Below are 27,240 nucleotides of genomic sequence, written 5' to 3'. Positions count from 1 at the left end.
TAAGACTCCTTCTCAGGGACCAAGGACATACTGACTCACTGTACGTGTTGATCTGTTTTGTTTTAAACCTTGAAGGAATGTATCCCTGACTTGTTTAATGTTCTTTGTTCTGACAAGATATAAAACTGGGTTGAAAACCATGCTTCTCTGGAGCAGTTCCTCACAGTTATCTGAGAGGCTGTCTTCTGGGCTATAGTTCTCAGTTTGGCTCAAATAAAACTTGTTTCTATTCCTATTACAGATTGTTTATGGATTATTTTCGTCGACAGTGTCAACAGGGTTGTTTTCTACTGAGACTTCTCTCTCCTTGACTTGCACATGACCTTCCTCTAACTGTGTTCTCATGTAGCCTTTCCTCTGTGGGCACGTCCCTGGTGTCTCTCCTTTTATGACCTAATCTTTTCTGATAAGGACACCAGCCAGATTGGATTAAGGTCCACTCTAATGGCCTCATTTAAATTATTTCTTTAAAGATCCTATCTCCAAATACAGTTACATTCTGAGGGACTGGGGGATAGGACTGCAGCATATGAATTTTGGAGGCACACAGTTCAGTCCATAACACTAAGTAAATATTTACTGAATTCCTGTGATGTTCCTGTAATTTCTCTAAGCGTTATGGAAACAGCAATGAAGAAGACACAAAAGGTCCTTGCTTTCACGGCATCTATGTGTATTTATGTGTGTTCGTGTCCACACATATGTAAGGAGGTATAGCTATGAGAGGCAGACAGTAAATTAAAAATGTATATATACATATATATGTATATATACATATAAAATGTGTATATAATGCCTACAGTTGACCTTTGAACAACATGGGGTTTGAAATGCACTGGTCTGCTTATACATGGAATTTTTTTTACAATAAATACTATAATATTACATGATCTGAGGTTGGTTCAATGCACAGGTGTGGAACTTCGGATACAGAGGGCCACCTGTAAAGTTATACATGGATTTTCAACTGTGCAGAGAGTTAGTGCCCTTAATCCGCACCTTGTTCAAGGATCAACTGTATATTTAATCAGACTATGGTGATTAGATGTTATTAAAATAGGATAAAGTGATAATAAATGTGAGTAACTGGTGGCTGGGTCCACAAGTGCTATATTAGGTAAGAAGTTCGGGAAAGCTGTACTTTGGGGAGATAGTATTTGAGTTGAGAACCTGAATAAGAAGATGCCAGCCCTGTGAAGGTGGGGTAAGCAGGGCTTTCATCATTCCCTGCTGAGACTATAACAGAAATAAATTGACACAACCACTGCTTTTTATATTAAATTACCCTATCATCTAGCATGTAGATATTTACCTTGCTATTAATTTTAATTGTAAAAGCTGACATTTAAAGCATGGTTTAAAGGATCAATTTAAAGGATCAATACACCGAAATATTCTCATAAGTTAATGTCAAGTATATTTTTTGACATGAAATATTGTTGGCTTAAGAGAATAAATGATAAAATACATACGATCTAATTTTATTTAAATGGGTGATTTTAATTTTCCTCAGTTTAATAAACTGTGTATTTCACAAAAAAATGCATTAATTTTGTTATTAAAATAGCTAAAATAAAGAGAAACCATTATAATAATAAATAAAATTTTCCCAGAGAGGGCAATACCTGACCTTGAGGATGGAATTGTTAATGGTAAAATTTCATGTATTACAGTGAGAAATACATTTAACTAGTAACTAAATTGTGTGTTTTGTCTCTACCAGGCACAGTGTGATGTGGTTTACATGGAAGACTTCATCTCATGCTTATAAAAATCCTCACGCCTTTCTTTTTTGGCATCATTATTATCCTTATTTTATATATAACAATATTATATATATGCATATGAAATTGTGTAACCTGTCAAGGTTACACCTGGTGATAAAGCAGTGGAGTCAAGTTCTAAGCTCAGGTCTGCCTGGGAACAGAAATCAAGCCCCTAACCACAGCGTTTTACTGCTCCTTAGGAGAAAAGTCTGCCATTGTACAGGAAGATGCTCACAGCCCAAGGCTTATTTGTAGGTGAATTTGCCCATTTCCTAGGGAGCAGGGGACAGGAAGGTAAACCAGCACTTCTGATCCATCTGATCAAATGGGTGCACATGTGGATCCCTGTGACCAGGAGAATCAGCATGTGTAGAAACCGGGTAAGACCCACGGGAACTTGTACAGGACTAGGACCGTGAAGGGAATCGCTTCTTCATAAAGCCAGGCTGCGGGAAAAGCTACACATAGTGAAAGGGCGAACTAAAGAAAATAACCCCCCAGGCAACTGACAAGGACTATTATTTTTCTTGGTCTTGGCTTTGGGTGGAGGATTAAAAACAGCTTCCTCAGGCTTCCCTGGTGGCACAGTGGTTGAGAGTCCGCCTGCCGATGCAGGGGACGTGGGTTCGTGCCCCGGTCCGGGAAGATCCCACATGCCGCGGAGCGGCTGGGCCTGTGAGCCATGGCCGCTGAGCCTGCGCGTCCGGAGCCTGTGCTCTGCAACGGGAGAGGCCACAGCAGTGAGAGGCCCGCGTATGCAAAAAAAAAAAAAAAAAAAAAAAAACAGCTTCCTCTGAATATTCATGGCCACTGAGTAGTCAGCCCTTTGGGGTTTGGCACAGACAGTGTACGGCCAAGAAGATGGACGCTGAGAATTATAAAAGAAAACATCAGGTCTGCTGCACCCCAATTGCTTGACAGAGGCAAAAATAAATATTTCCTGGAAAGCCCACCTTTACTCCAGGATTTAGGGAATTCCCAAAGATAAATTTTATAATATCAAATTACACAATGCACAGGGAAATAAGCCACCCTGAGTGAGAGGCAGCAGAAACCACAAGAAAACCAGGTGCGTAAAGTCATCAGATGTTGGCACGAACAGGTAATTCCAAGTATAAGTTTGATAGCCTTAAAGAAATAAAATAACTGAAAAATACAGGACGAGTAAGATTTTTCAGAAATGACTGCTTATATTTGTAGAAAGACCCAAGTAGATTTCCTGGAAATGAAAATATATTTTAAATTAAAAAGTCAATTGAAAAAAAAAAAAGTCAGTTGAAAGGTGAAATGGCTTAATGGAGTTGAGGTGTGAATTAGTAAATAGGACAGAGAGTCTAAAGGAATTACCCCTAACACAGCACAGGGAAGCAAAAAGAGGGAAAATGTGAATGAATGGCTAGAATTTAGTTGATACTGGGAAAGTTGAACACAGGCTAGATCTATTCTTCAGGACTGAGGTTCTGGCCCTTGCGAAGATTTTCCTTTACCACTACCTTTCAGAACCATACTTATGTTAAACTGTAATGATCATTCCAGAATAAAATGCAACCCTACCCAGAAAACAGCCCCATAGTTTTTCAGCTGCAAATAGGGAATTCCCACAAAACCTTGCGTATGGATTGAGGGTAAGGTGGGTGTGGAATAGGAGTGTGGACCAGGAAACTGGGACTTGCTCTTGAAATCAAATTGTACCTCCTTCCAGCCGTGCTTGAATCTTGTCTTAATTACACATTTTCCACTGAGTAACAGAATACTCTGTGCGTGTTCAACTTCACAGTTTTGCAAATCAGCTAACACCCAGTTCTGAATGCCGTGATAAGGCATTTAGCAAACAGCCAGGAGCAGCTTTTCAAAGGAAGAATAGTTGTTGCCAGGTAGAAGACAGACAGGATGGCTTTACACCAAAACTCTTTGCATCTGCCTGTGATTCTCTTACTGGGGAATGCCACGAGCTCTACAGAGCAGCCCATCTGCCATGGGCACTTCAAGAATAACTGAGCTACTCGGTCTATGGCCCGGGTGGCTGGGAAGCTTACATCATCGCCTCATTCTGCTACAGAACTCTGTCTTGCACTGGCCCAGCCTTACAGATGACACAGTAAATGGACCAGAGTAGCACACCCAACTGTAGTATATGTTAACTCCGAAATCCAGAAAGTCCCATGAAGCATTGCACCTCTTTCTCCACGGCAGATGATGTAAGATGCAGCAGCTCGCCCCTCACTTTGGAGGACATTCCAACATATCTCACACCTCTGGACTCCTCAGACGCTCACCAAATCGGCAGGTCCCTGAATTTTTGCAGATCTGCATTGGTCTGGCATGCGTATGTCGTACCAAGGTATCTAGAATGCTTTACAATTTCCATTCACCAAGAACAATCGGCATAATGCCATCAGTGTACTGGACCAGTATGATATCAAGATGGCTAAGGGCCTTCTAAACTATATCGATAGAGAACAGGCTAAATATAGACTTGAGATAAAATACTTAAAGGGTACTTCTGAGTGTGCCACTTGAAGGCAAATTGTATCTGATTGTCTTTACTGACTATTTCTAAACATTCCTCTGGAAGAAATTTTATCCTCACCCTCCAGTAGCTACTCTTCCTGTCTGTGGATGGGGCCCTCCGGCGGATCCTGCCAATTCTCTCCCCATCCCAGCCTACCCATTCACACTCATCCCCACCCACCAGTACACAGGCAGCTGCATCTGCCCAAGAGCTGCGGTTTCCCCCCTCCAGCCTGCTTCCCAGGGTTCTCAGGCTCACCTGGATGGAGCCGGGTAGGAGGTTGCAGGGGTTCTTGCTGGGACCTTTGATCTGTGCCCAGCACGTGTCTCCAGCGCTGCAGAAGTAAAGAGCTGCTATCCTCGGGGCTCACATTGTTCACAGTCAGAGTTGAGAACGGCAGGTTTGGGCGGCGAATGGGAAACTTGTGCTTGGTGAGCCCACTCTCATAAGTGGCCTCAGAGCCCTGATTCACAGTTGCCATCAGCACCAAGCTCTGTCCTGGAAACTGACGGTACCAGTACATGAAGGTGAGCTGGCCATCGACCTATAACACTGGATCATCACGGAGGTCTCGCATTCACAGGTGTCCCTGCTTGGCTTTTGAGATAGGAGAGCACCAAACACAGAGCCTAGTTCCAGAGAGACAGAAAAACCCATGAGGGCTGACAAGCCTGTCCCCAGGCAGGAAGGTCTTTTACTATTTGCTCCAATACCACCTTGGCCCCCAAAGAAACCTGTAGCACTGCCTGCACTTTGGTTTTGTTCTGCCAACTGTTATTATGTCAGGATCCTCTAATCCAACATCTCCCCCATCCTCTGACTGGTGGCCTCGGACACCCTACTCCTCTCCCCAACATCCACATTTACCCCAAACTTCCCCCCAGTATAAGGCCATACCTAATCCCAGGAGAAGTGGCAGAAGAGTCAATATCTTTAGGTGATGGCCTCGCCTCTTCCCAGAGAAAAGGCACTAAGACATCAAATTCAAGTTCATCTTCTGTCACCACTGTGTAGCTCATCCCTACTGGCTCTCTCTTCCCTTCTTGTCATAGGCAGTCGAGTTTCTGCAGAATATGGAGACTTGTCTGCCCCCTAGTGGAGATGCGTGGCTCTTCACTTAGTTTGGATCTTCATTCACAAGTCTCTCAGCCTGCAATTGCAGTCTATCCACCACGCGTCCACCACCTCCCCATCCATCACTACTGAGCACCACGTATGTGCTACTCCTTGGGTGTAAAGCAAGACTAGGTATGCAATATGGACCTTAGATAACTAAAGGTAAAATTTTAGAATATTAGGGAAACATAATTCAGAATATCGACTGTCTGCTGAGTCTTTATTTTGGTTGTCCCAAATTGAACGCATTCTTCCTTCCCTGATACATACTCCAGTAAACTGGCTTGTACTGCTGAATACATTCCTCTTAATAAGTGGTGCATGTATATACATGGACTATTAGTCATAAAAAGGAACGAAATAGTGCCATTTGCAGAGACATGGATGGACCTAGAGACTGTCATACAGAGTAAAGTAAGTCAGAAAGAGAAAAATAAATATTGTATAATATCGCTTATATGTGGAATCTAGAAAAATGATACAGATGAACTTATTTGCAAAGCAGAAATAGAGACACAGATGTAGAGAACAAACACCAAGGGGGGGAGGTGGGGTGGGATGAACTGGGAGACTGGGACTGACATACACACACTACTATGTATAAAATAGATGACTACTGAGAACCTACTGTATAGCACAGAGAACTCTACTCAATGTTCTGTGGTGACCTAAATGGGAAGGAAGTCCAAAAAAGAGGGGATATATTTATACACATAACTGATTTGCTTTGCTGCACAGCAGAAACTAACATAACATTGTAAAGCAACTATACTCCAATAAAAATTAGTTAAAATATAAATGGTATCCCCACTCATCTTGTTGTCTAGGCTCAGAAATTCATCTTTTTTTTTTTAATTTTAAATTAATTTTTGGCTGCATTTGGTCTTCGTTGCAGAGCACGCAGACTTTCTCTAGTTGTGGCGAGCGGGGGCTACTCTTCATTGCGGTGCGCGGCCTTCTCATTGCAGTGGCTTCTCTTGTTGCGGAGCACGGGCTCTAGACACACGGGCTTCAGTAGTTGTGGCATGCGGGCTCAGTAGTTGTGGTTCGCGGGCTCTAGAGCGCAGGCTCAGTAGTTGTGGAGCATGGGTTTCGTTGCTCCACGGCATGTGGGATCTTCCCGGACCAGGGCTCAAACCCGTGCCCCCTGCACTGGCAGGTGGATTCTTCACCACTGTGCCACCAGGGAAGTCCCCAGAAATTCATCTTTATTGCCTCTTTTGTTCTCAGGTCTCTCACAATTAATTCACAACTCATATGCGTGGTATCTCTATTTGTCTGTCATATCTCCGCCTCATTTTGGTCATCAATGGTTATTTGTAATACAGTTTCTTCTATTCTAATTCAGCTCATTATGGACTGTGGGACAGACCACCCCTCTGTAAAATCTGACAACAGTGCTATGGTCCTTTTTCATCATCCAGTTGATTTCCTCCGTCACGTAGCTTCCTGAAGCAGTTTAACACTTGCATAAAAACTGAGCTAATGTTTTTGAGCACTTACTCTGTGCTTTATAGGAGTTATTTCAGTCTGTGAATTAGGCGACTTAGGCATTTTTACAGATTAAGAAATTTTACAGATTAGACACGAAGACTTTATATAACCTAAACAAGTTCACACAATCTGAGATTAAGTGACAGAGGCCCGACTCAAATCCATGTCTATGTGACACCAAAGCTCAGAAGCTAACAAGGGTGCTATTAGGGATTGCCTCACGTTTGCCGTTGCTTGTGCCTTAGTAGAGCAGAAGCCAGTGGATGACTGAGAACCATAGGCCTAAATACCCTAAAGGAAGCGAGGAACCTCTAGAAAGAAATGTTTGCAAAACTAACTTATCTCTTTGATTCTGAGATGCCATCTATTAAAAGATGTACTGTTAAAAACATAATTGTTATTTTTAAGTGGTTGTTAATTCTATTGCATTAGCAATGAACATTGAATATAGGATTTGCCAATATTTTAGAAAAATAAAATTGTGAAAAACAATTTACCTTATAATAGAGGAAATGTGGTATATTAGGGATAACAATATTCCAGTAACCCTTTTCTATGGTGTGTGTGTATAGCCCCTACATCTATGGGAGATGCTAGAGACAGTGGTTCAAAATAAACCCTACATAGGAATAAAGATGCAGATGTAGAGAATGGACTTGAGGACACGGGGAGGGGAAAGGGTAAGCTGGGACCAAGTGAGAGAGTGGCATGGACATATATACGCTACCAAATGTAAAATAGATAACTAGTGGGAAGCTGCTGCCTAGCACAGGGAGATCAGCTCGGTGCTTTGTGTCCACCTAGAGGGGTGGGATAGGGAGGGTGGGAGGGAGACGCAAGAGGGAGGGGATATGGGGATATACGCATACGTATAGCTGATTCACTTTGTTATACAGCAGAAACTAACACACCCTTGTAAAGCAATTATACTCCAATAAAGTTGTTAAAAAAAAAAACCCAAAAAACAAAATAAACCTTACAAAGTAGTATCCTGGTAAAAAGTATAGAATAATCCAATTTTTCTTGACATGAAACATTAAGTACATTAAAATCTCTTGGTCAAATACACCAAACTTTCTTCCAAAATAAACCCAAATCTTTTTCTATTTTAGCAATCCTAAATTCTTCTGAAAATTGCCTAATTACTTACTGTGATGGCATAAGCAAGAGTCTAAGACCGAAGAAAGCACAGACTCCCTGTGCCATTTCCCTGAGGTAATGGCATTCTGCTCAGGGTCCGGGGATCAGCACAGACGTGGGCGGTCTTCTCACTGTTGAGAAGCCTGAACAAAAGCCTCCAGCAGGTTTTCGGACCCTGGGGTGTGGGAGAAGGGTGTGAAGGGGGCGCGAGGAGTGGAGAAGTACTGGGCGCTGAGTCAGAATGGGGAAGTGTCCCAGGGTTCCCCCACCTCCTCCCACGAGGAGGCCGTGGCAAAGGGGCCTGAGAAAGCCCTCTACCCAAAGCCCAAGGCCTCAGATAAAGAGACCTAGGAATGCAGTTTCAGGGCTAGGAACGCAAATGTTATGAAAAAATGACCAGCCCGGGGGTCTGAGTCCTTGAATACAGCTCCCTTCAAAGACAGCAGTGCGCTGGCTGTGGACCTGCAGGTAGGTGTATGTTTAGCTTCGTAACCAAAACCAAGCGAAGGGAGAGATGTTGGAAGAAGCAGGCGCACTGCAGATCAGCACAGATGTGGAGAGGAACTGGGTCTGGGAATAGCGCTCTCTCTACCAGAGGCTCAGTTGAGGTGATGGCAGCTGTAATGGGGAAGGACCCAGGTAGCTCTGGAAACAGACTCACAGGCTCATACCTGTTCTGTTCTCTTGCAGTTGATTTTCTGAGTCTGGACAATGTTTGCTGCTAGAAGGATAGTAGATGCTTCATTCTTCAAAATAAACAGATATTTTCTCCAGTTGATTGTGAGTAGGGATATAACCTAATTTTTTTTGGTGGGGGGAGTTAAAAACAAAGGTTTATTTCTTGTTCCTCTCCACCACGGGTTGTCTGGGGGCTCTGCCCTAGGTCTCCTCATTCAGGAACGTAGGCTGAAGCAGAAGTCACCATCTCAAGCACTCACTCGCCTCCCAAGCAGAACTGAAGATAGGTCTGGAGGCCTCACATAGGCTGTTAAAGTTTCTGGCCTGGCAGTGACACATGTCACTTCTGCTTACTAATCACTCACTGCAACGTCTCATGCCCCACCCCCTGCCCAACCTCCAGGAACCAGGGGTACAATTCCATCGTGTGCCAGGAAGGTGGGCCCCAGAAATACTTGGTGAACAGCATTAATGATTATTAAAGTCACTCATACAATATACATCTCCTCAGTCTTCTTCCTAGGACGATGCTGATATCTTTGATTAGTTATCTATCTCTCTCCCATGCTGCCCATTAAGTTAGGCAAATCTGACTCTATTTCCTGTTCTAGGAATAGACCTGGATGCACTTAAGTCAATCAAAATCATCTTAACCTGGTTGTAATTGGTTCAGGAAGGAACATGAGACATAATTCAGGTCAATGAGATGCTATGAGAGGTTGCAGGGTCTTTGGGGAAAGTTTTTCTCATTCTTCCAGGACAGACAGCTTCTGGGAGTAACTCCCTTTTTCTCCCTGCAGGTGAGGACGAAAGCAAGGAAGCCCCACTGCAACTTCAGATATAGCCTAATTCTTACCATCTCCTGCATCATAGTTTATTCCTTCTCTGATCAGAATTTTTCAATAAAACATTACTGACCATGCAGAGAACCTGGAGAAAGATGTATTTTTATCAGAGTTTTCCTCTTTATAGATTGAATGAACAGAATTCAAATCCCACAAACTTTCTCTGGAATCAGCACATGGACAATAACATTTACCTCAACAAAGGTTTAGAATGTGTGAGTACCCTCAATCAAGAGCAAAGACGTAGAGATCAAACGTATAGATACCAAGGGGGCAGGGGCCTGGTGGGATGAATTGGGAGATTGGGATTGACATATACATACACTATTGATACTATGTATAACATAGATAACTAATGAGAACCTACTGTACAGCACAGGGAACTCTACTCAGTGCTCTGTGGTGACCTAAATGGGAAGGAAATACAAAAAAGAGGGGATATAGGTATACGTATAGCTGATTCACTTTGCTGTACAGTAGAAACTAACACAACATTGCAAAGCAACTATACTCCAATAAAAATTAATTTTTAAAAAAGAGCAAAGATACTGAGCAGAGTAGCAAATGTATAGTAAGAGGGAAAAAGATGGAAAGGAAAGGAGAGGGGAGGGGAGGGGAGGGGAGGGGAGGGGAGGGGAGGAAAAGAAAGGTTGATTTTAACATGTTAGGGGAGGGCTTCCCTGGTGGCGCAGTGGTTGAGAGTCCGCCTGCCGATGCAGGGGACGCGGGTTCGTGCCCCGGTCCCGGAAGATCCCACATGCCGCGGAGTGGCTGGGCCCGTGAGCCATGGCCGCTGAGCCTGCGCGTCCGGAGCCTGTGCTCCGCAACGGGAGAGGCCGCAACGGGAGAGGCCGCAACGGGAGAGGCCGCAACAGTGAGAAGCCCACACACCAAAAAAAAAAAAAAAAAAAAAAGGGCGGGGCTTCCTCAGCGTGATTCTGAGAGAGGACTCCTCCTCCTGGCTGGAGTCTCATGAATTTAGGTTGGAAACAACATGTAAGATTGGTCAGGTTCACTTCAGAATGGCCCCTGACTTGGAAAGGAGTGGTGAGTGGGGCTTAAAATATACCCTGTGCTGTCCTGGCCAAGACACGCGGCTATGGGCTCAGTTCTTCCTAACTGTCCACCTTTCTTCTAATGGGCACACGTGCTGTAAGAGCAGCACAGCTCAGCCCTGACTTAGGGTCACCCCCTCTTGCATCTGCCCTTTTTGTGCACAGAGGGTGTGGCCGTGCCTGTGGATTCACTGCTAGCGCAGAGGTGCACAGACATCTGGCTGGCGCTGGCCGACCCCAGGGTCAGAGGGATACCCTCCTTCTTTTTCCTGGAGACACTCGACCCATCGGGCACATCTCCTTTCTCAACACTGTCAACACTAACTGAGAAATGGAGCAGCTGCAGCCCCAGAACTGGGTCTTGTCGATACCAGAACATTCTCTCGTGATCCATATTCTGTATCCATTCTATCACCACTTTCCCTCCCATTCTTTTGACCAGCTAGCTTGGCGTCTGGGTTACTTTTGCATGCATGAGGCCTGTGAAAGAGGGATGGAGGAGGTGAAAAAAGAGGCCACCAGGAAGCCTGATGAGGGGGAAACCTTATATCCAGGGTCTAGAAATAATAGGACAGGGGTTTGCCACCAACTCTCTGGACTCAGCTACTCCCAGGAAGCAAAACGCACGGAGGAGCCTGATTCCCATGGCAGGTTCGAGGCAAGAATGGGTCCTCTCTCAGGCCCAGGCTATAGGCAGATTAGCTGTGACGTCACTGTCCCGCCCACACTCATGACCCCTCAGCCACCCTCTAGATTCTAGAGAGTTTGGAGGCGCTAAAGTGAAAGCCAGCCCTTTTCTTCATGGGAGTGTTTGTGTGTGTGTGTGTGTGTGTGTGTGTGTAGAAAAAAGTTAACGTTGTCTGTCTGATCTGTAGAAGGACCTGCTTACAAGGTAGGCCCTTGCCTTAATCTGGGAACTTGGATTTCGGGAGTGTTGCACCACTTGGTAAGTGGTGGGTGTGGTTCATTTCACCTAGAGTGCTTGCACAAACGATGTAGTTGATGCTGAACACTGCTTTGAGTCTGGCATTTGGTGTGCGCCAGGCAGGCAGTGCCTATGTGATGAGCTGTTATTAGTTTGCTAGGGCTGCCGTAATCATGTCCCATAGAATGGGTGACTTAAACAACAGAAATTTATTTTCTCATTATTCTAGAAGCTAGAAGTTCAAGGTGTTGGCAGGGTTAGTTTCTAATGAGGCCTCTCTCTTTGGATGAGAGAGGTGACTGTCTTCTCCCCCCTGTCTTCACATTGTCTTCCCTCTGTGCATGTGTCTGTGTCCTAATTTTCTCTTCTTATAAGGACACCAGTCGTATTGGGAAAGGGCCCATCCCAATGAGCTCATTTAACGTGAATTACCACTTTAAAGACCTTATCTCCAAATATAGTCACATTCTGAGGTACTGAGGGCTAGGACTTCATCATAGGAATTTTCAGGAGACACAATTCAGTCTATAATACCAGCCCCCCAAAATATCTGGGATGCTGAGTCTCTAACAGGCTTCTCTGGGCAGAAACATTGCACACGGGTTGCTGTATTTTCATTGCTGGGATGAAAGTGTGCAGCTTCCTGGGATGCAGAGGGCATATGGATGTCTCACATGGATTCCTCCGAACTCTGCCTGTGTCTTCTTTTTCTTTTTTTCTTTAAATTAATTAGTTAATTTTTGGCTGCCTTGGGTCTTCATTGCTGTGCGCGGGCTTTCTCTAGTTGCGGCGAGCGGGGGCTACTCTTCTTTGCGGTGCGCAGGCTTCTCATTGTGGCGGCTTCTCTTGTTGCAGAGCATGGGCTCTAGGCGCGTGGGCTCAGTAGTTGTGGTGCACAGGCTTAGTCGCTCCGTGGCATGTGGGATCTTCCTAGACCAGGGCTCGAACCCATGTCCCCTGCATTGCCAGGCGGATTCTTAACCACTGCGCCACCAGGGAAGTCCCGCCTGTGTCTTCTTCCTCTTATGCTCTAGCTGAGTATCCTTACAAGGTCTGTGTAATAATCTTAGCCATGAGCACAACCATATGCCGAGTCCCATGTGTCCTCTTGTGAGTCTCTGAAGGTGAATCTCCAAAGTGGGGATTTTTTTTTTTCCTGATTAGGAATACTTTACTGTTTCTCTCTCTCAACATATATTTCCTTCACAGCACGTTTAGTTTTTCATACAATATTATTTAATAACAGTAATTATTATAAGGAGTGTATTGGTTTCAGATTTTGGACCTAGACTGCCTGGGTTTCAAACCTGGTTCTTTGACTTATTTGTAGCTGCAGGCAAATGCTGGGCCTCAGCATCCTTATATGTAAAATGGGACTAATAAAAATACCAACCTCCCAGGGTTATGGTAAGAAAGCAACAAGTTGATACATAGAAATTGGTTATAACCATGCATGTCTCAATAAATGTAGCCATTAAAAGCATTGACTGTTATCCCTACTACCATTATCTGCTGAAAACTAATTTCGTCTCAGACACTACATTAAAATTCTTCACTGATAAAGGATTTCTTTTACTCAGCAGCCTTATGTAAGTCTTTGTCTGTTTAGATTGACCTTCCAAAATATTTCTGCAGGAATTGTTTTCAATGAAATCTAATCTATAAAACTAAAACTACACTTAATATGCCTTCTTTAGCCTCCATGGATGTCAAACTTTCATTCATTACCAAATATCCTACATCATCTCTATTGATTTTTTTCTCTAAGCTGCATGATACTTTTGTAACAGTCACCTTACACAAATGCATCAGGCTCTGCTTACCTGCTAGGAAGGAAAAGCTACAAACTTCAGGGAAATTCTAACACTAACCATCAATTTCTTTCCCCTGAATTCCTGATGAAATCCCTTAACCAGAAGTGGTCAGAAGAAGTATGTCTGACTTTGTGTTCTGATTCAAGTTCTATCTTCCTGTTAGGCTGCTCTTTGCTTTTGAAATGATTGGTTTTAGCATTTAGGAGATTTTTATCAGGCTGCTAATAGCTCCCAGCTATCCCCAGGACATCTGTGCATCCAGGTTGGCATCTTGCATTGCAGAGTATTGTAACAGAGAAGAACAAACCTGACTCCATATTGGATCTATTCCTTTAGCGCTAACCTTTGTGCTCTGTTGCCTGTGCTTAGTCACGCTGACTGTGCACCTTTGTAGAGAATGTTGCCTATAACCTGAAATATACATGATAGCCCATTCTCAAGGCTCTGCCACCCAGGCTTGACCTTTAAAGGTATAACAGTTTTCATTCACATAGAGATACAAAGTTGCAGAACAGAGAATAACATTTATCTTGTTGGAGGTTTACAGGAACACTGTGACCCCACTGAGTTGGACAACAGCAAGAGCAAAGGATTATGGCATCCCTGCTGGGGCCTGGCCAGCATCAAGAAGTCTGCAACAACGAGCAATATCCCCTCCCCCTCCCCGTTTAGTAAAAGAAGCCTGAGTTTTAACTTGGGTAAGACGGTTCCTCCCATCTTCTTGGTCTGCTGGCTTTCCAAATAAAGTCACTATTCTTTGCCCCAACACTTTTTCTCCTGATTTATTGGCCTGTCGTGTGGTGAGCAGTGCGAGCTTGGACTCAGTAATGATAGGAGGAATGTGTATATAATTTTGGTAGTATTAAGGAATTAGAAATAATTTTGTTAGGTAAGGTAATATTATGGTAAGATAAGAAAAGGTCATTTTTTTAGAGCTTACTAAAATCTGCAGTAAAATATTACGATGTCTGGAAATTGCACCAAAATACATCAACTAAAAATGCCGGGAATGGAAGAAGGAAGGGTGGCAAAATGTTCATTATTGAATCTGGGTACTAGGACTCATTTTATTATTCTCTCTGCTTTTGCGATAGAAATTTTCCTAATAAAAACCTTGAAAATATTATACCAAGAGAAACATGGAAAGTACAAATTATTTTTATGCAATGCTTTACCACAACATTAACTTATATTAATGTCAAAATGTCAAGATTACAAAAGACAGGACAGACTGGGGAGCATTCCAGATTAAAGAGTAAAGGGACATAAAAACTAAGCACAAGACGTAATTTTGGATTGGACCATGGACCAGAATCTTTCCCCCTTTTTGCTATAAAGGACATTATTTGGACAATTGCCAAATATAAATAAAGTAAAACATACTGACATAAAAAATAATCAATTACAAGTTGTTCTGCTTTTATTATCACCATGTGCCAGAAATTCTAAACAACTTTGGTGATAAATGACCCCTTACGTGCTTTGTCCTTCCGTGACTGTTTTTTTTCACTTAGTATGTCAGACCCTGAGCAGCAGAAAGAAGAATCTTTACAGGGGCTGCGGGGAGCAGGGAATGGGGAGTTGCTGTTCTACAGGTGTACATTTTCAGTTGTGCAAGAGAATTAAGTTCTAGAAATCTGCTGTACAACATTGTGACTGTGGTCAACAATACCAAATTGTACACATAAAAATTTGTTAAAAGAGATCTCATGTTAAGTGTCATCACCAAAAAAAACCAAAAAACCAAAAAAAACCCAACCCAAATAATAGTAACAACAAAAAACAACTCACCAGGTGATGTTGGTGCATGTTCAGAACACTCATCATGACAAAAGGGTCAGATGCGGACGCCACTATGAGGATTGTATGTCCCAAAGGTTTATTTGTAGTTACTCCTCTTCCCTCATCTATTAAAATTTTCTAATGGCATATAAATTGTTGAAAAATTGCCTGTGTACAACACAAATCAATTATAATCATACAATGGCTTCTACACTTTTTTTTTTTTTTTCTGGTACGCAGGCCTCTCACCCATCGCGGAGCACAGGCTCCGGACGCGCAGGCTCAGCGGCCAAGGCTCACGGGCTCAGCCGCTCCGCGGCACGTGGGATCTTCCCGGACCGGGGCACGAACCCGTGTCCCCTGCATTGGCACAGCAGGCGGACTCTCAACCACTGTGCCACCAGGGAAGCCCGACTTCTACGGTTTTTTGCAATTATATAAAATCATACAATCATAAAGATTCAGATTAAATTCCTTACATTTGACACTACTGTAAAGATCTAATATCTAATCCAACAGCCAAAACCTTGCTATAAACAAGAATATTGACCCAGTTACTCAACACAGAAACCCTTTGAACATGTTTTACTGCATTATTTACTTATACAAAGGGTTTCAACTCAATACATCATTCTTATTTCTATTAGAATGCGTTTTCCTTTTTATTTTTTTACACGACAGTGAAATCTGTAAATATGCAATGTAATCAACATGTTTAAATGAAAGGCATTAGGCTAAGATTAAAATTCTTCCCTGGCGCATAGAGGTAAAATAAGAATTTTTCTTCATTAAAAAAGAAAAAAAACTCCTTCCATAAAAATCTTTCATTGGTCTAAGCGAGAAACGATTTCCATGTTTATATATGTATGTTTTGTATAAACACACACATATGTATATGTGTGTGTGCACACGCATATAATTTCTCTCTTAACAAGCACTGTTTCTCCACAGAAGTTGATTTGGAGAATTCCCAGTTACGCAGCTTCCCCAGTCACACCCTGGCTGTTTCAAGAGTTAAGGTCCTTGAAGTTTGGGATCATTCATGCTCCTTTCAGGCACAGGTTCTGCCCCAGCCCCTCAGTACTATATATTTCTCTATTTAAACATTAAATTAAAATATGCCTAATTTTTGTCAAGATGAAGAAACAAACAAAATTTTTTTAAACAAAAAATCTTTTAAAACAAAAATTTTTTTAAACAAACAAAACAAAATTTTGTTTTGTTTTTTAAACAAACAAAAAAATTTTTTTAAACAAATTTTTTTAAACAAAAAATTTAATGTTTAAATTTTTTTATTTAAACATTAAATTAAAATATGCCTAATTTTTGTCAAGATGAAGAAACAAACTTGTCACTTCTGTCATACTCTATGCGCAATTTAAGATTATGTTTAAAATTTTAAACAGTGAGACAATATTTATTGTGAAGTGTAAGATTTTTGTTTGATAAATACAAGTTTGGGTTCATACATGGGCTATTTCATTGAATCTGAGTAAGATTTTTAACATTGAAATGCATTAATACATTCTTATTTTGTAATTGTTGATTTTTTTTAAATCTAAAGAACAAATCAAGAATATGCTGATTTTTAGTGATTATTACGTGACTGTTAATGAAAATAACATTGTCGTATAGGGGAGGGGGGAGGGTGATGCTAAAATATTATTTGCTCTGGCAGACAAATAGACTAGATAACGCCATGGCAGGAGGGAAAGGATTCTGGGCCTTTCTCTTACTTGTTGTGAAGGAGAGAAATTCCAAACTGAAAGATACTCAGGAAGAGATTACCTTCACAGCGTCCCTTTGTCACAAGCTCTTTCTTATCTTCACGGCAGCAGTTTGGTGGCAGAGGGTCAACGTGCCTGCGCTAAGCCCAGTGACCCCAGCAGCTCATGTGAAGGGCCTCTCTCCAGGAGAACTCCCCTCCTACCCCTGGTCACCACGCCTCCTCTCTGGGGCTGGAGATGACTGGATTCGAAGACTAGAAAATTCTATGCCTGAGCCTGGGATGGTGAGGCTTTACTGAAATCGGTAAGTCTAGAGAAGAAATGGGCAGCATGAAAAGCTTATCTCTTAGAGACTTTACTCATCGGCCTTGTTATCTAAGCTGCTTCTATAAAGGGCTCTTGGCTGGAAAGAGAGATAAGGAGGACATCTTCTGATTAGAATTCTGGAAGGCGTCATAGAGTCCTTGCATTGATACTTATTGAACTCTGGCTATATGCCAGGCACTGGCAGTACAGCTATGGACCACAGAGGCACAGAGGTCCACACCTCCCAGAGCTTCCATTCAATTCATCAACCCTTATATCACACACAATGGGGAGATTTACATCAAACAAGAACTTACTTCACTAAGACTATTGCAAAACTATGATGCGTAAAAGGCGTGTTGTGTTCAGGAAATGACCAGAGACCTCCTGGGGAACCTGGGAAGCGGTCATGAGATCCAGAGAAGAGCATGAGTTTGCAGGTTGACCTAGTGGAGGAAACGTGATGGGCAATCGGAGGTTACCTTGGTAGACAGGTGATGAAATGCACTTATCAAATAACCCCGTATAAGGTGTTGAGTCCTGAAGAAGTGAAATCCAAGGGCCAAGACCTGAAGTTGGAAAGGCAGTTTGTTTGGAAATGGAGTAGAACAGGACACTCAAATGCTGTTTTGGAAGAGGGTGGGAGAGGGGAACAGGGAAATGCAATGGGCTGGACAGCCTGGGCGGCCCTGGGGAGAGTTCTTGAAGACCAAGTGTGTCAGCTAGAAAGATGCGCTCTGCAGCAGGTGGTGTGAGGGGAGCTGGATTGATGTCAGGCTACTTCTGTAAAGGGCCTGGGTGGAGGGAGCCTATTGAAACAGCAGAAGAGAAGAAAGGAAAAGAGGATGGTGACAGCTCACCCACAGGTGCTGTCCTTTGTGTAACTTGCGGATGGACTCCTACTGACTGGGGCCCTGGAGCTGGAAATGTCTCCCCGGTGGGGGTGGAGAAAGGCTTCCGCAAGCTTCTGCAGGCGGTAGCTTCCCCTGGTAGGGGCAAGGCCCAGGAAAGCCGAGCCACCTTCCTGCTGTGACAACCTTTCTGTGCAGAGAGGAAGTGGCTGTGCAGGGTTGTGGGTTAACTGCTGGCAGAAGTGTCTGAGAAGGGCTGGACATCTTCAGGTTGGGAGAAATGCTCAGCCTTATTTTAAAAGACACATATGTCTCAGAGATTCCCATTGTTGGTACTCCTTGCACCAAGTGAGCAATAGATTAGCTGTAGCCCCATTCCCGGCTCTCATCTGGATCATTACATATAAGTCACAGTACATATTTTTGTCACACCACCATCACCTTCTTTCCTGACCCTGAAACCTGATAAGCTGGGATTTTCCTGGCATCAGCATTCATGGACATTGTGGATAAAGAAAGATGGTACCTGGAGAGAGAGCTCAGGAGAGAGCTGATGTACAACCACCAGAGACAGGCTTAATGTAAGGGTCTGGCAAACCAAGCTCAAGGACATTCTACCTGTGCCCATGGACCACCTATTCCAAGGAGACAAAGAGCTACACTGCAGAGAAGGCCCAGTGCTCATGGAAGGGGAGTTCATGGTGGGGTGTCCGTGTTAGCTCTGGCATTAGTGAAAAAAGACCTGGGTACTAGGGAGTCAGTCGGTGATATCTTGTCTGCCAGTTGCCCCTTCTGAAGACCAGAAGGCATGCCCATTTTCTCCATCACACTGAATGAGATTTTCACGTACAACTGGTCAACTTGGATTGAAAAGAAGCTGGTGGCCTCTGTCTGCGCAGGTTCATAGTGGTGTATTCTTATCTTTCGTCTTTTCTTAAATCTCTACACACATTATTATTTCAGCATCACAAATTTTCATTAATGTATGGTGGCTGAATTTTCTAATTATTTCCATAGTCTGGATCCTTAGGATGGTTCTTCATCATCCCTACTGTCTCCCTAAACTCCTCCTCAAAATTGCTTTTACCAATTTACCCAAATGTGCAAGTTTACTTTCATCCCACTGACTCTCCTGTTACAAAGATTTCCATCTTCAATGATTTCCCCTTAGTGAGGGGCTTGCCAAAGTTCCCCTCACCCTGAGCGCACACTGGGGGTACCTGTCCCTCTGCAGTTCGATAATTAGGTCAATTACTAGGACTATGATGTAGAAGAAGGGAAATGACTGTAAAGTCCACACCCCTTTTCTCTTTCTTTCTTCAGATCCACACCACCATTCTGCTCATGCATTTTGCTGTGCACCATTTGTGCTCTCTTTTTACCATCTTTTTATTTAGTCCAAACACTGAGATGCCTTTGTTCCCCCAGCTTAACCCAGGTCTATAATATGCTTTCTGTTTAATACTTTCATCTTTTATTCTTATAAATTTCCTTTCACTTTTCCTACATGTTTCTAAGAACATATCTCATGTCTATTTCCTGCACTTGAGGAATTTTTTGGTAATCCCAGACAAAGAAACTGGGAGAAAACTGTGGCTTTTCCATCTGAGAGTAGAGAGACCTGGATTCTGGATGTCTAGGGAAAACCTAACATTTCATATGTGTGTGTGTGTCCATGTAACTGTGTGTCATTCTATGTGTGTGTATATTCCTCTTTTTAATTTATTTTTTTAGTTTTGCATGCAATTTGGGTATATTTAGTTTTAATCATTTTGCTTTTTTTTCTCAAATATGAAGTACATTAAAACTCAGTTATATACAGGAACCAGTTTTTAAGGATTGCTGTGAAACTGTGCTCCCTGACTGTTCTTCAAAACTCCTTGGTTAGTCACATGAAAAACTGGATGAATTAGTTTTCATCAAGACTGGCACAGGGATTACATTTGTAGAATGTGGTGAATTGAGTGTGAAGTACCAGTGGAGATTTCAAGTGACATTACCATGTAGAAAGTTGCATAAATTGGGCTGAAGCTCAGATTAGATATCTGACTAGAATACTGAATTTGATGTTATTAGAACAGAGAGTTTCATTAAAGTGATGAACTTGAATGATGTTGCTCAGGGAAAGTGTATAAAGTAATAAGAAGAGAGAAAAGGATGGAATACTGGAGAAAACCATTTTTAATGGAAGAATATAGAAGTGGTTGTCTACCAAGGACATTGACAATGAGTGAACCAAAAATTAAGATGGAAACAAATCATGAATAGTGTTTTTAGTCTGTTTGGCTGCTATAACAAAATACTACAGACTGGGTAGCTTATAAACAACAGAAACTATTTCCCACAGTTCTGGATGTTGGAAGTCTGAGATCAGGGTGCCTGCATTATTGGTGGGGGCTCTTTTCTGGTTGTAGACTTCTTGTTGTAACCTCACTTGGTGGAAGGGGCTATGGAGCTCACTGGGGTCTCTTTTATAAGGGCACTAATTCCATTCATGAGAGCTCCGCCCTTATAACCTAATCATCACCCAAAGGCCCAACCTCCTAATATCATCACATCTGCAATTAGAATTTCAACATAAATTTGTTGGTGGTGGGGGGCATAAATATCCAGGCCATAGCATGTTTTAACTCTAAAAATTCACCAAATTTTGTAGATATTTCTTTAGCATGTGTGAAATTGACTGAGGTAGAAGTTAGGCGCTGGAAAAAGATTCCATAAAGAAGACTGAGACTGGATTCCTCTTATAGAGAGCAATTTAAAACCAGAACTCTCCTGGTCCTAGGAAACAAAGAGCAGAGTAACCTGGTGCCTAGGGCAGGTCTAAGTCAAGAATAAGGGTATCCCAGCTCTAAGCTCTGAAATAACGGAGGGAACTAGGTTTGTGGATTCTTCATAAGTATGAAGGAGTCTGTCGGCATCATTGTCTCAGAGGCTCTCATGGGATGGGAGTCACCTGTGATGACTTCCAGGAACTAAGAATAAGTTATTGGATGTAGACTCTGTTTCACAGGGAACAGTCTTGGTCTTATAACCTCCAATGACATATTTGATTGAATTAGTATAATTCTATTTATATTGAGAATATGATAAAAGTTATAATGGAAACCCAGCTTGGACCTAAGGAGCAGCAACTTTTGTAGTTCAGAAATGTCTGGGTAAGTATTTCAAAAAGGAGAGGATGGTCCCCTGGAAGTCTCTGTGTATGACAGCATGCGATGCTCCCAGGAGAGACCTCACCTTGAAGTAAGGGTGGGGATGGGGGCGTGGCAGGGTAGACTGACCCAGTCATACAACCGTAGTTCTTGGAAAGATGAGCAGATTCTAAGCTCAGCTGGGTTTTTATTGCCAGAATTTGTGTCTTGGATGAGGTCCTCTGCATTCCCTTGTTCCAGGTTATAATTACTATATTAGCGGTTGGTAAGGAATGTATGTAATTGAATGAACCTTTACGCTAAAATCTCAGTAAGTCATTGGGGGTCAAGACACAGACCTGCAGTCTTGCCCCTCTAACACCAGCAAGGAAAAGGTTGAGCCTTCCTCTTGTACTTCATCGATAGAGGCGCCACTCTGCAGGGAACTATACCTGGGAGTGATGACGGAACTCACTGGGAGCAATAATAGGGTCTGCTGCATTGCATAGCTTGGCAGCTGGAATGGTACAGAGTAGAAGCTTCTGCCATGGCTGGCAGGTATTTTAGGGCCCAGCAGAAAAAGAAAAGAATCCCATGGATACAGTGGTACCTGAGAGAGGCGACATCCTTGTCAGGAGGACATATAGCACAGAGTAAACAGGGGCTGGAGTAGAGGAAGAATAAAACTCTGCTAGAGTACATGATTTATCTTGTTTACATACCCATGTGAAAACCCCTGGCATCCCCCCAGAGTATGTGTGGGAGAGGACTTTGCAGGGAGCTTAGACCCTGCACTAGTAGGAGGGGTATTGGGAAGCTGATCTAAGAGAAGACTGATTCCTTCATTCACTTAACACGACTCTCTTCAAGCACTCTGGTAAATATGGAGATTAAAAAAAGTAACCAGTATAGGCACGGTCCCTGCTCTCATTAACTTCAACATTTATTCACATAAATTTTAAATAGCAAACAATCAAGTGTCCCTGAGGACAGAAGCTCAGGCTGTCTTAAGAGCACATAGCAGAAGAACTATCCCAGTCAGGGGTTCGAGGAAATCTTCGTGGAGGAAGTGACTTCTGAATTGGTATGCGGAGAAATCATCAGTTAGGGATCCGGCTAGAGAGGGAGAGGAAGAGTGCTCTAGGGAGAGTAAACATCATTGGTGAAGACCCAGGAGTGCGTCATTGTAGATTATATTTGTGGATCTGAGGGAGGTGGACTCTGTCTGCTAGAATGGAAAGCAGTTGTGGTAACTGAAGGAAAGAGGACACTCCCGTTAGGAAGGTAGACAGGTGCAAAGACTGCATCTTGGAGGGTGTTGGGAGGCATGTGAAGTACCACAAACTCGAGACTTTAGCTAAGTTAATGAGAAACACTGATGGGCTTTAAGCTCCGGAGTGGTTTGTGGGTGGGGGCAGGTAGCAAACTGGAAGCTGGTTAAGGAATCCAGGTGAGAGACAACATTTTCTGGATCACAGTGTTGTCAGTGAGGTTAAATTAGTAAAATTTGCAAGGAATTTAATACTGAGAAGTCTGCAGGGGATGGATGGATTGGGTGTGGAAGGAGAGAATCTGAGAAACAGTGAGGACGACTCCTACATCTTTGGCTCGGGCATTTGGGTGGATGGCAGACCATTTGCAGAGATGAGAAAAATGGGAGATATCAGATTTAGTAAACAAGTCCGATGTGCTACTCCTCCAGGTGACAAAACCTCCAGGAAGAGGACCCGGAAGGTGGGATGAAATTTTGTTGAGGGATTGGATTGAAAATGAAATCTTCAGTTTGGGCAACGATGGCGCTCAGTAAGGAGGAAGGATTGCAGTGTGTGTAAAATTCCTTTTCTAGGAATTTACCTTTACTCATGGTGCTAGACTTAACACAGGTAGCTTGTCCTGCCTGCGCTTTGAAAAGCTCACTGTTACCAGAAGTGAGAGGAGGACACATTGCAGAGGGGCTGCCTTGCCCGGAGTCCACAGAGTTGGAGAGTCAGGGAAGGACTCCTGTGGGCACTGATGGCGGGGGAAGTTTGTCTTCTTGGTTGGGTGGGGCCTCCGGAGGGAGGAGCCTCCCTGCTCTTGTGGCTGCCCTTTTTGTGCAGAGAGCAGCTGACTGTGCCGTGCTGTGGATAAACTGCTGGCACAGAGGTATAAAGAGGTCTGGTTGGTGCTGGCCGATGCCAGGGTCAGGGGGAAATCTGGCTTCTTTTCTCGAGAGACAATGTATCCATTGGGGACATCTCCCTTTTCAACCAAGTCAATATTCCTTGAAAAATAGATCAGCCTTAGACCCAGCCCTGGGTCTTGTCGATACCAGTACATAGCATCGTGTTGCATATTCTGAGAACAAGTCAATGTCACCCGCTTTCTCGTCTCTGTGATCTGGTGTCTCGGGCTCTGGGTCACATCGGCTTCCAGGGGGTCTGTAGGAGAAGGAGACAGAACTAGAGACAGCTGAGGAGTCGCCTTGCGCTGCAGCTTCTAGGAAAGGGCTTGAGCTAAGACCTGAAAGCTATGGCCAAGGCATGCCCATGAGTTCTACGACTCACCTGCTCCCAGGAGACAAAGCAGGACACAGCCCAGGAGCCGGGGGGCCCATGGCAGCATCGCTCTGCCAGCCCTGGGGGCCCTAGCTGGTTTCTGTGATGTCTCTCTCCCTCTCTGCCGCTACTCGATCCTCATTTTCAGGGGAGAAGCCACTCCCCCTTCCTTAGAGGGCTGAAGGGTAACACAGGGGATCAGTCGTGGCCAATGGGGGCTGGCAAGCTTGTGATCACTGTCATTTTCCTTGTCCTCCTTTGAGGCTGCTGGTTTCTATGCATTTGACAATGTCTTCTTATTAGCACACTCTTGTCGAAGTTGAAAAATAGTTCTGTATTTTGGATCTTTATGATGAAAATTGGTATATTTGATTATCACTTAGAAATGCGAGAACATGAAACTCATGCTATCATCAAAACAACACTTCTTTTACTTTAGAAGTCCTCATTTCTACTCTGTAGAAAAAAAAATCCAAGATATATTCATATCTTTGTCTCTCCACGGATATATTTTTTTAGCCACTACCTTTTAAAAGAGTCTCATGTGTAAAAACTTAGCCAGATCCGCATCATGGGTTATTTTATTAGTTTGTATCCAGTTCATGAACCTAGACTCAGGGCTGTTCTCCTTAGCAGATTAAATTTAGTAGCAGGTATGAGTAGCTGCTTTCCTCAAGGCTGGTGTTGGATGTATCCTTCTTCCTTCTCTTCTCTCTCCTCTTAAAGGGGCCGTGAAAGGCAGAGGAGAGATCTGCCTTCTTCAATAACCTCTTACTTTTACCAGCCAACTCAGTTTCTTTGCTGATTGTGGGGTGTGCTTTGCTGTCTTGTGCTCTGCAGATGGGGCTCCCCACGGAAGGGTTCTGTCGCTGGAGATTCCACTGTAGCCGGGCTGTCTTTTCTGCTCCGGATCTAAGTCACAGGGAGCTCTGCCTGTAGCTGGGGTGTCACCGCATCTTCTTAGCTCCTCCAGCCACTCACATATTGCTTCTTTTCTGGGTCATGATGTCTTTCCTGCATTGAGGTGACGTTCCAGGTGTTGCTGAAAGTATTTCCCCCCTTGAACTTTTCTTGAGCTTTGTTGGAACCAAAGTATTCTTGGGGGTGTGGGGAGGAAGAGAGGGAAGGACACTGTCCCATCCTCCTAATTGCTTCAGCCACAGCTAGAGCTTCGCAAAGCTGTATTTTGCCGAATTTTGCTGAATCATTATCATCTCCAGGCAAGAAGTGGGTCCTCATCCCAGTTCTTGGGCTGCCCTCAAACCTCAGAGATGGTTTTCTGCCCCCAACCCCTTTCATGATGGAGGTTCAGGTCCAGCACTCCCTATTCCATACAAATAAGGGAGATGCAGTTTGCTATCATGACATTAACTCTGCTCTAAGGAGGAGTGTTCTTTCTTTTTATATTTCTGTGCCATTCCCTTTCGGAAAAGACTGTGGGAGCGAACTTGGCTCTATTTCAGTCCTAGGCAAGCCCTCCATATCCTAGCTATGGGTACAAGTGTTCAAGAAAAAAATTAAGCAGGTTTAATTCTCAAGAACCTGCCTCAAGTGAATAACTTTGTATTATTCAGTTAACCTGTCATCCCAAATTGCATCTTTCGAAACCTTTCACAGTTTACCCACATCCACAAAGCTAAACTCACTGTTTATACTCCTGCCCATTGGATTTTCCAAGGTTCCACGGTACTTCCAATGTCATCGAGGTGGACAATTACAACTCAAAGATTTATAGTTTATCCCAAGTACTTTCCATATTAGATTAACCAAAGATTTAGGAGGCAGCTGCTTCTATATTCCTAACCCCCCACGAGCTAATTCACTCTCCTCAGACCCAAGCTTCTCCCCGCATCCCCGTCCTGTTGGCTGTGAGGCTGCTCTGGTCTCTTCTTTCTTTCTCAACATCAACCAAGACACCAAAGTGATACTGTTGACCTGAGTCCCTGATATCCTTGTACTAGGAGCCACTTCCTGTATCTTCCCCACCCTTCCTTCCTGGGACCTTCCCTCTGATCTCTCCTTCCCAAGGCCACCACATGCAAGAGTCTGGGGAACTTCACTTCCCCAATGTGGACCAGGCTCCTGTGTCCCTAACAAAAGCACTGGGAAGAAAACAGAATCCTCTAGATGTCCAGGAGCTCTGAAATGTCCCCTCCATCTTTCGCACTTCAGTGTAATGCCTTTCACTCTGCACTGTCCATCCCTTTATGTCTTTCCCTGTGCCTAATTGCTCTCAGCCTCTCCTCTGAGGCATTACTCAGTGAATTTGCTGCATCTCTTATCATCCTTCCTGGTGAGAGTCTCTTGACAATAATAATTATGCCTGCCTCTACCCAATTAAGGAAACATTCCTTTAAAAATCCCTGCAAGTAGAATACACTGGTCCCTTTAAATATGTAACAATATTTTCTCTATGGGTGACCCTGAGCACAGATAACAGACTACAGAATTTTCACCACCCTTCAAATCCTATTTTATTTCTGCTCAGGCCATTTTTGGTTCTGAGGAAGTCACTTTACCCTGTATATTTTTCTATACTATATGATTAACTTTTCAAAAACCTTGAGAGAAATAGCTGTATATTGAGTTTTCTTTTAATTGGTGATACAGTATTCAATTTTATCAAACCTCTTATCAGTGTCTGAAATGCGTTTATATTAAGGAATATGTTAGTGCCCTCTAGTGGAATAACACTGCAATAGGCAGAGTAATGGCTCTTTAAAGATGTTCAAGTCTTAATCCCTGCATTCTGTGAATGTTTAGATAGCAAAAGGGAGTTAAGGTTGTGCATGCAATTAAGGTTGCTAATCAGGTGGCCTTGAGCAGTAACTTAGATTATCCAGGTGGGCTTAATCGAATCACATGGGTCCTTAATAGCAGAGAACACTACCCAGCTATGTTTATAGGGAGACTTGAGCATGGAAGAGTCAGAGAGGCCGAATGCTACTGACTTTGAAACTAGAGGAAGGGAGTCATAATGTAAGGAGAGCCTTCAGAAAGGAACAGAGACTCGCCAATGTACTGATTTTAGCCAGGTGAGACCTGCATTGGACTTCTGACCTCCAGAATTATAAGGTAATAAATTTGTGTTGCTTTAAGCCATTAAGTGTGTGGTAACTTGTTATAGAAGCAACAGAAAACAATCACCAACACTACAAATTTGTGGCACAATGTGATAAAAAAAAGCATTTAAGATGGTAAAAGCAAGGAAACCATAAACAAAACAAAAAGACAACTTATGGACTGGGAGAAAATATTTGCAAATGATGCAACTGACAAGGGATTAGTTTCCAAAAATATACAAACAGCACATACAATTCACTATCAAAAAACCCAACTCAATCAAAAAATGGGCAGAAGACCTACATAGACATTTCTCCAAAGAAGACATACAGATGGCCAACAAACACATGAAAGGATGCTCAGCATCACTAATCATTAGAGAAATGCAAATCAAAACTACCATGAGGTATCACCTCACACCAGTCAGAATGACCATCATCAAAACTCTACAAATAATAAATGCTGGAGAGGGTGTGGAGAAAAGGGAACCCTCTT

At 43.2% G+C, this 27,240-nt stretch overlaps 1 pseudogene and 1 gene segment (V, D, J or C); both read right to left on the bottom strand.

Moving 5' to 3' along the window:
• Nucleotides 1–27,240, bottom strand: part of LOC132431256 (T cell receptor beta constant 1-like) — a 62,018-nt gene that overhangs the window by 23,425 nt on the left and 11,353 nt on the right. Inside the window, 2 exon segments of the C gene segment in view lie at nt 11,496–11,510; nt 23,278–23,565. Of these exon segments, the coding sequence occupies nt 11,496–11,510; nt 23,278–23,565 (303 nt within the window).
• LOC138414175 (uncharacterized) lies at nt 1,005–5,257 on the bottom strand (annotated as a pseudogene).

Source organism: Delphinus delphis, chromosome 9 (genome assembly GCF_949987515.2).
Source record: "Delphinus delphis chromosome 9, mDelDel1.2, whole genome shotgun sequence".
Classification (NCBI taxonomy): domain Eukaryota; kingdom Metazoa; phylum Chordata; class Mammalia; order Artiodactyla; family Delphinidae; genus Delphinus; species Delphinus delphis.
The sequence above is the reverse complement of the archived record's forward strand: the minus strand, read 5'-3'. Positions and strand labels throughout refer to the sequence as shown.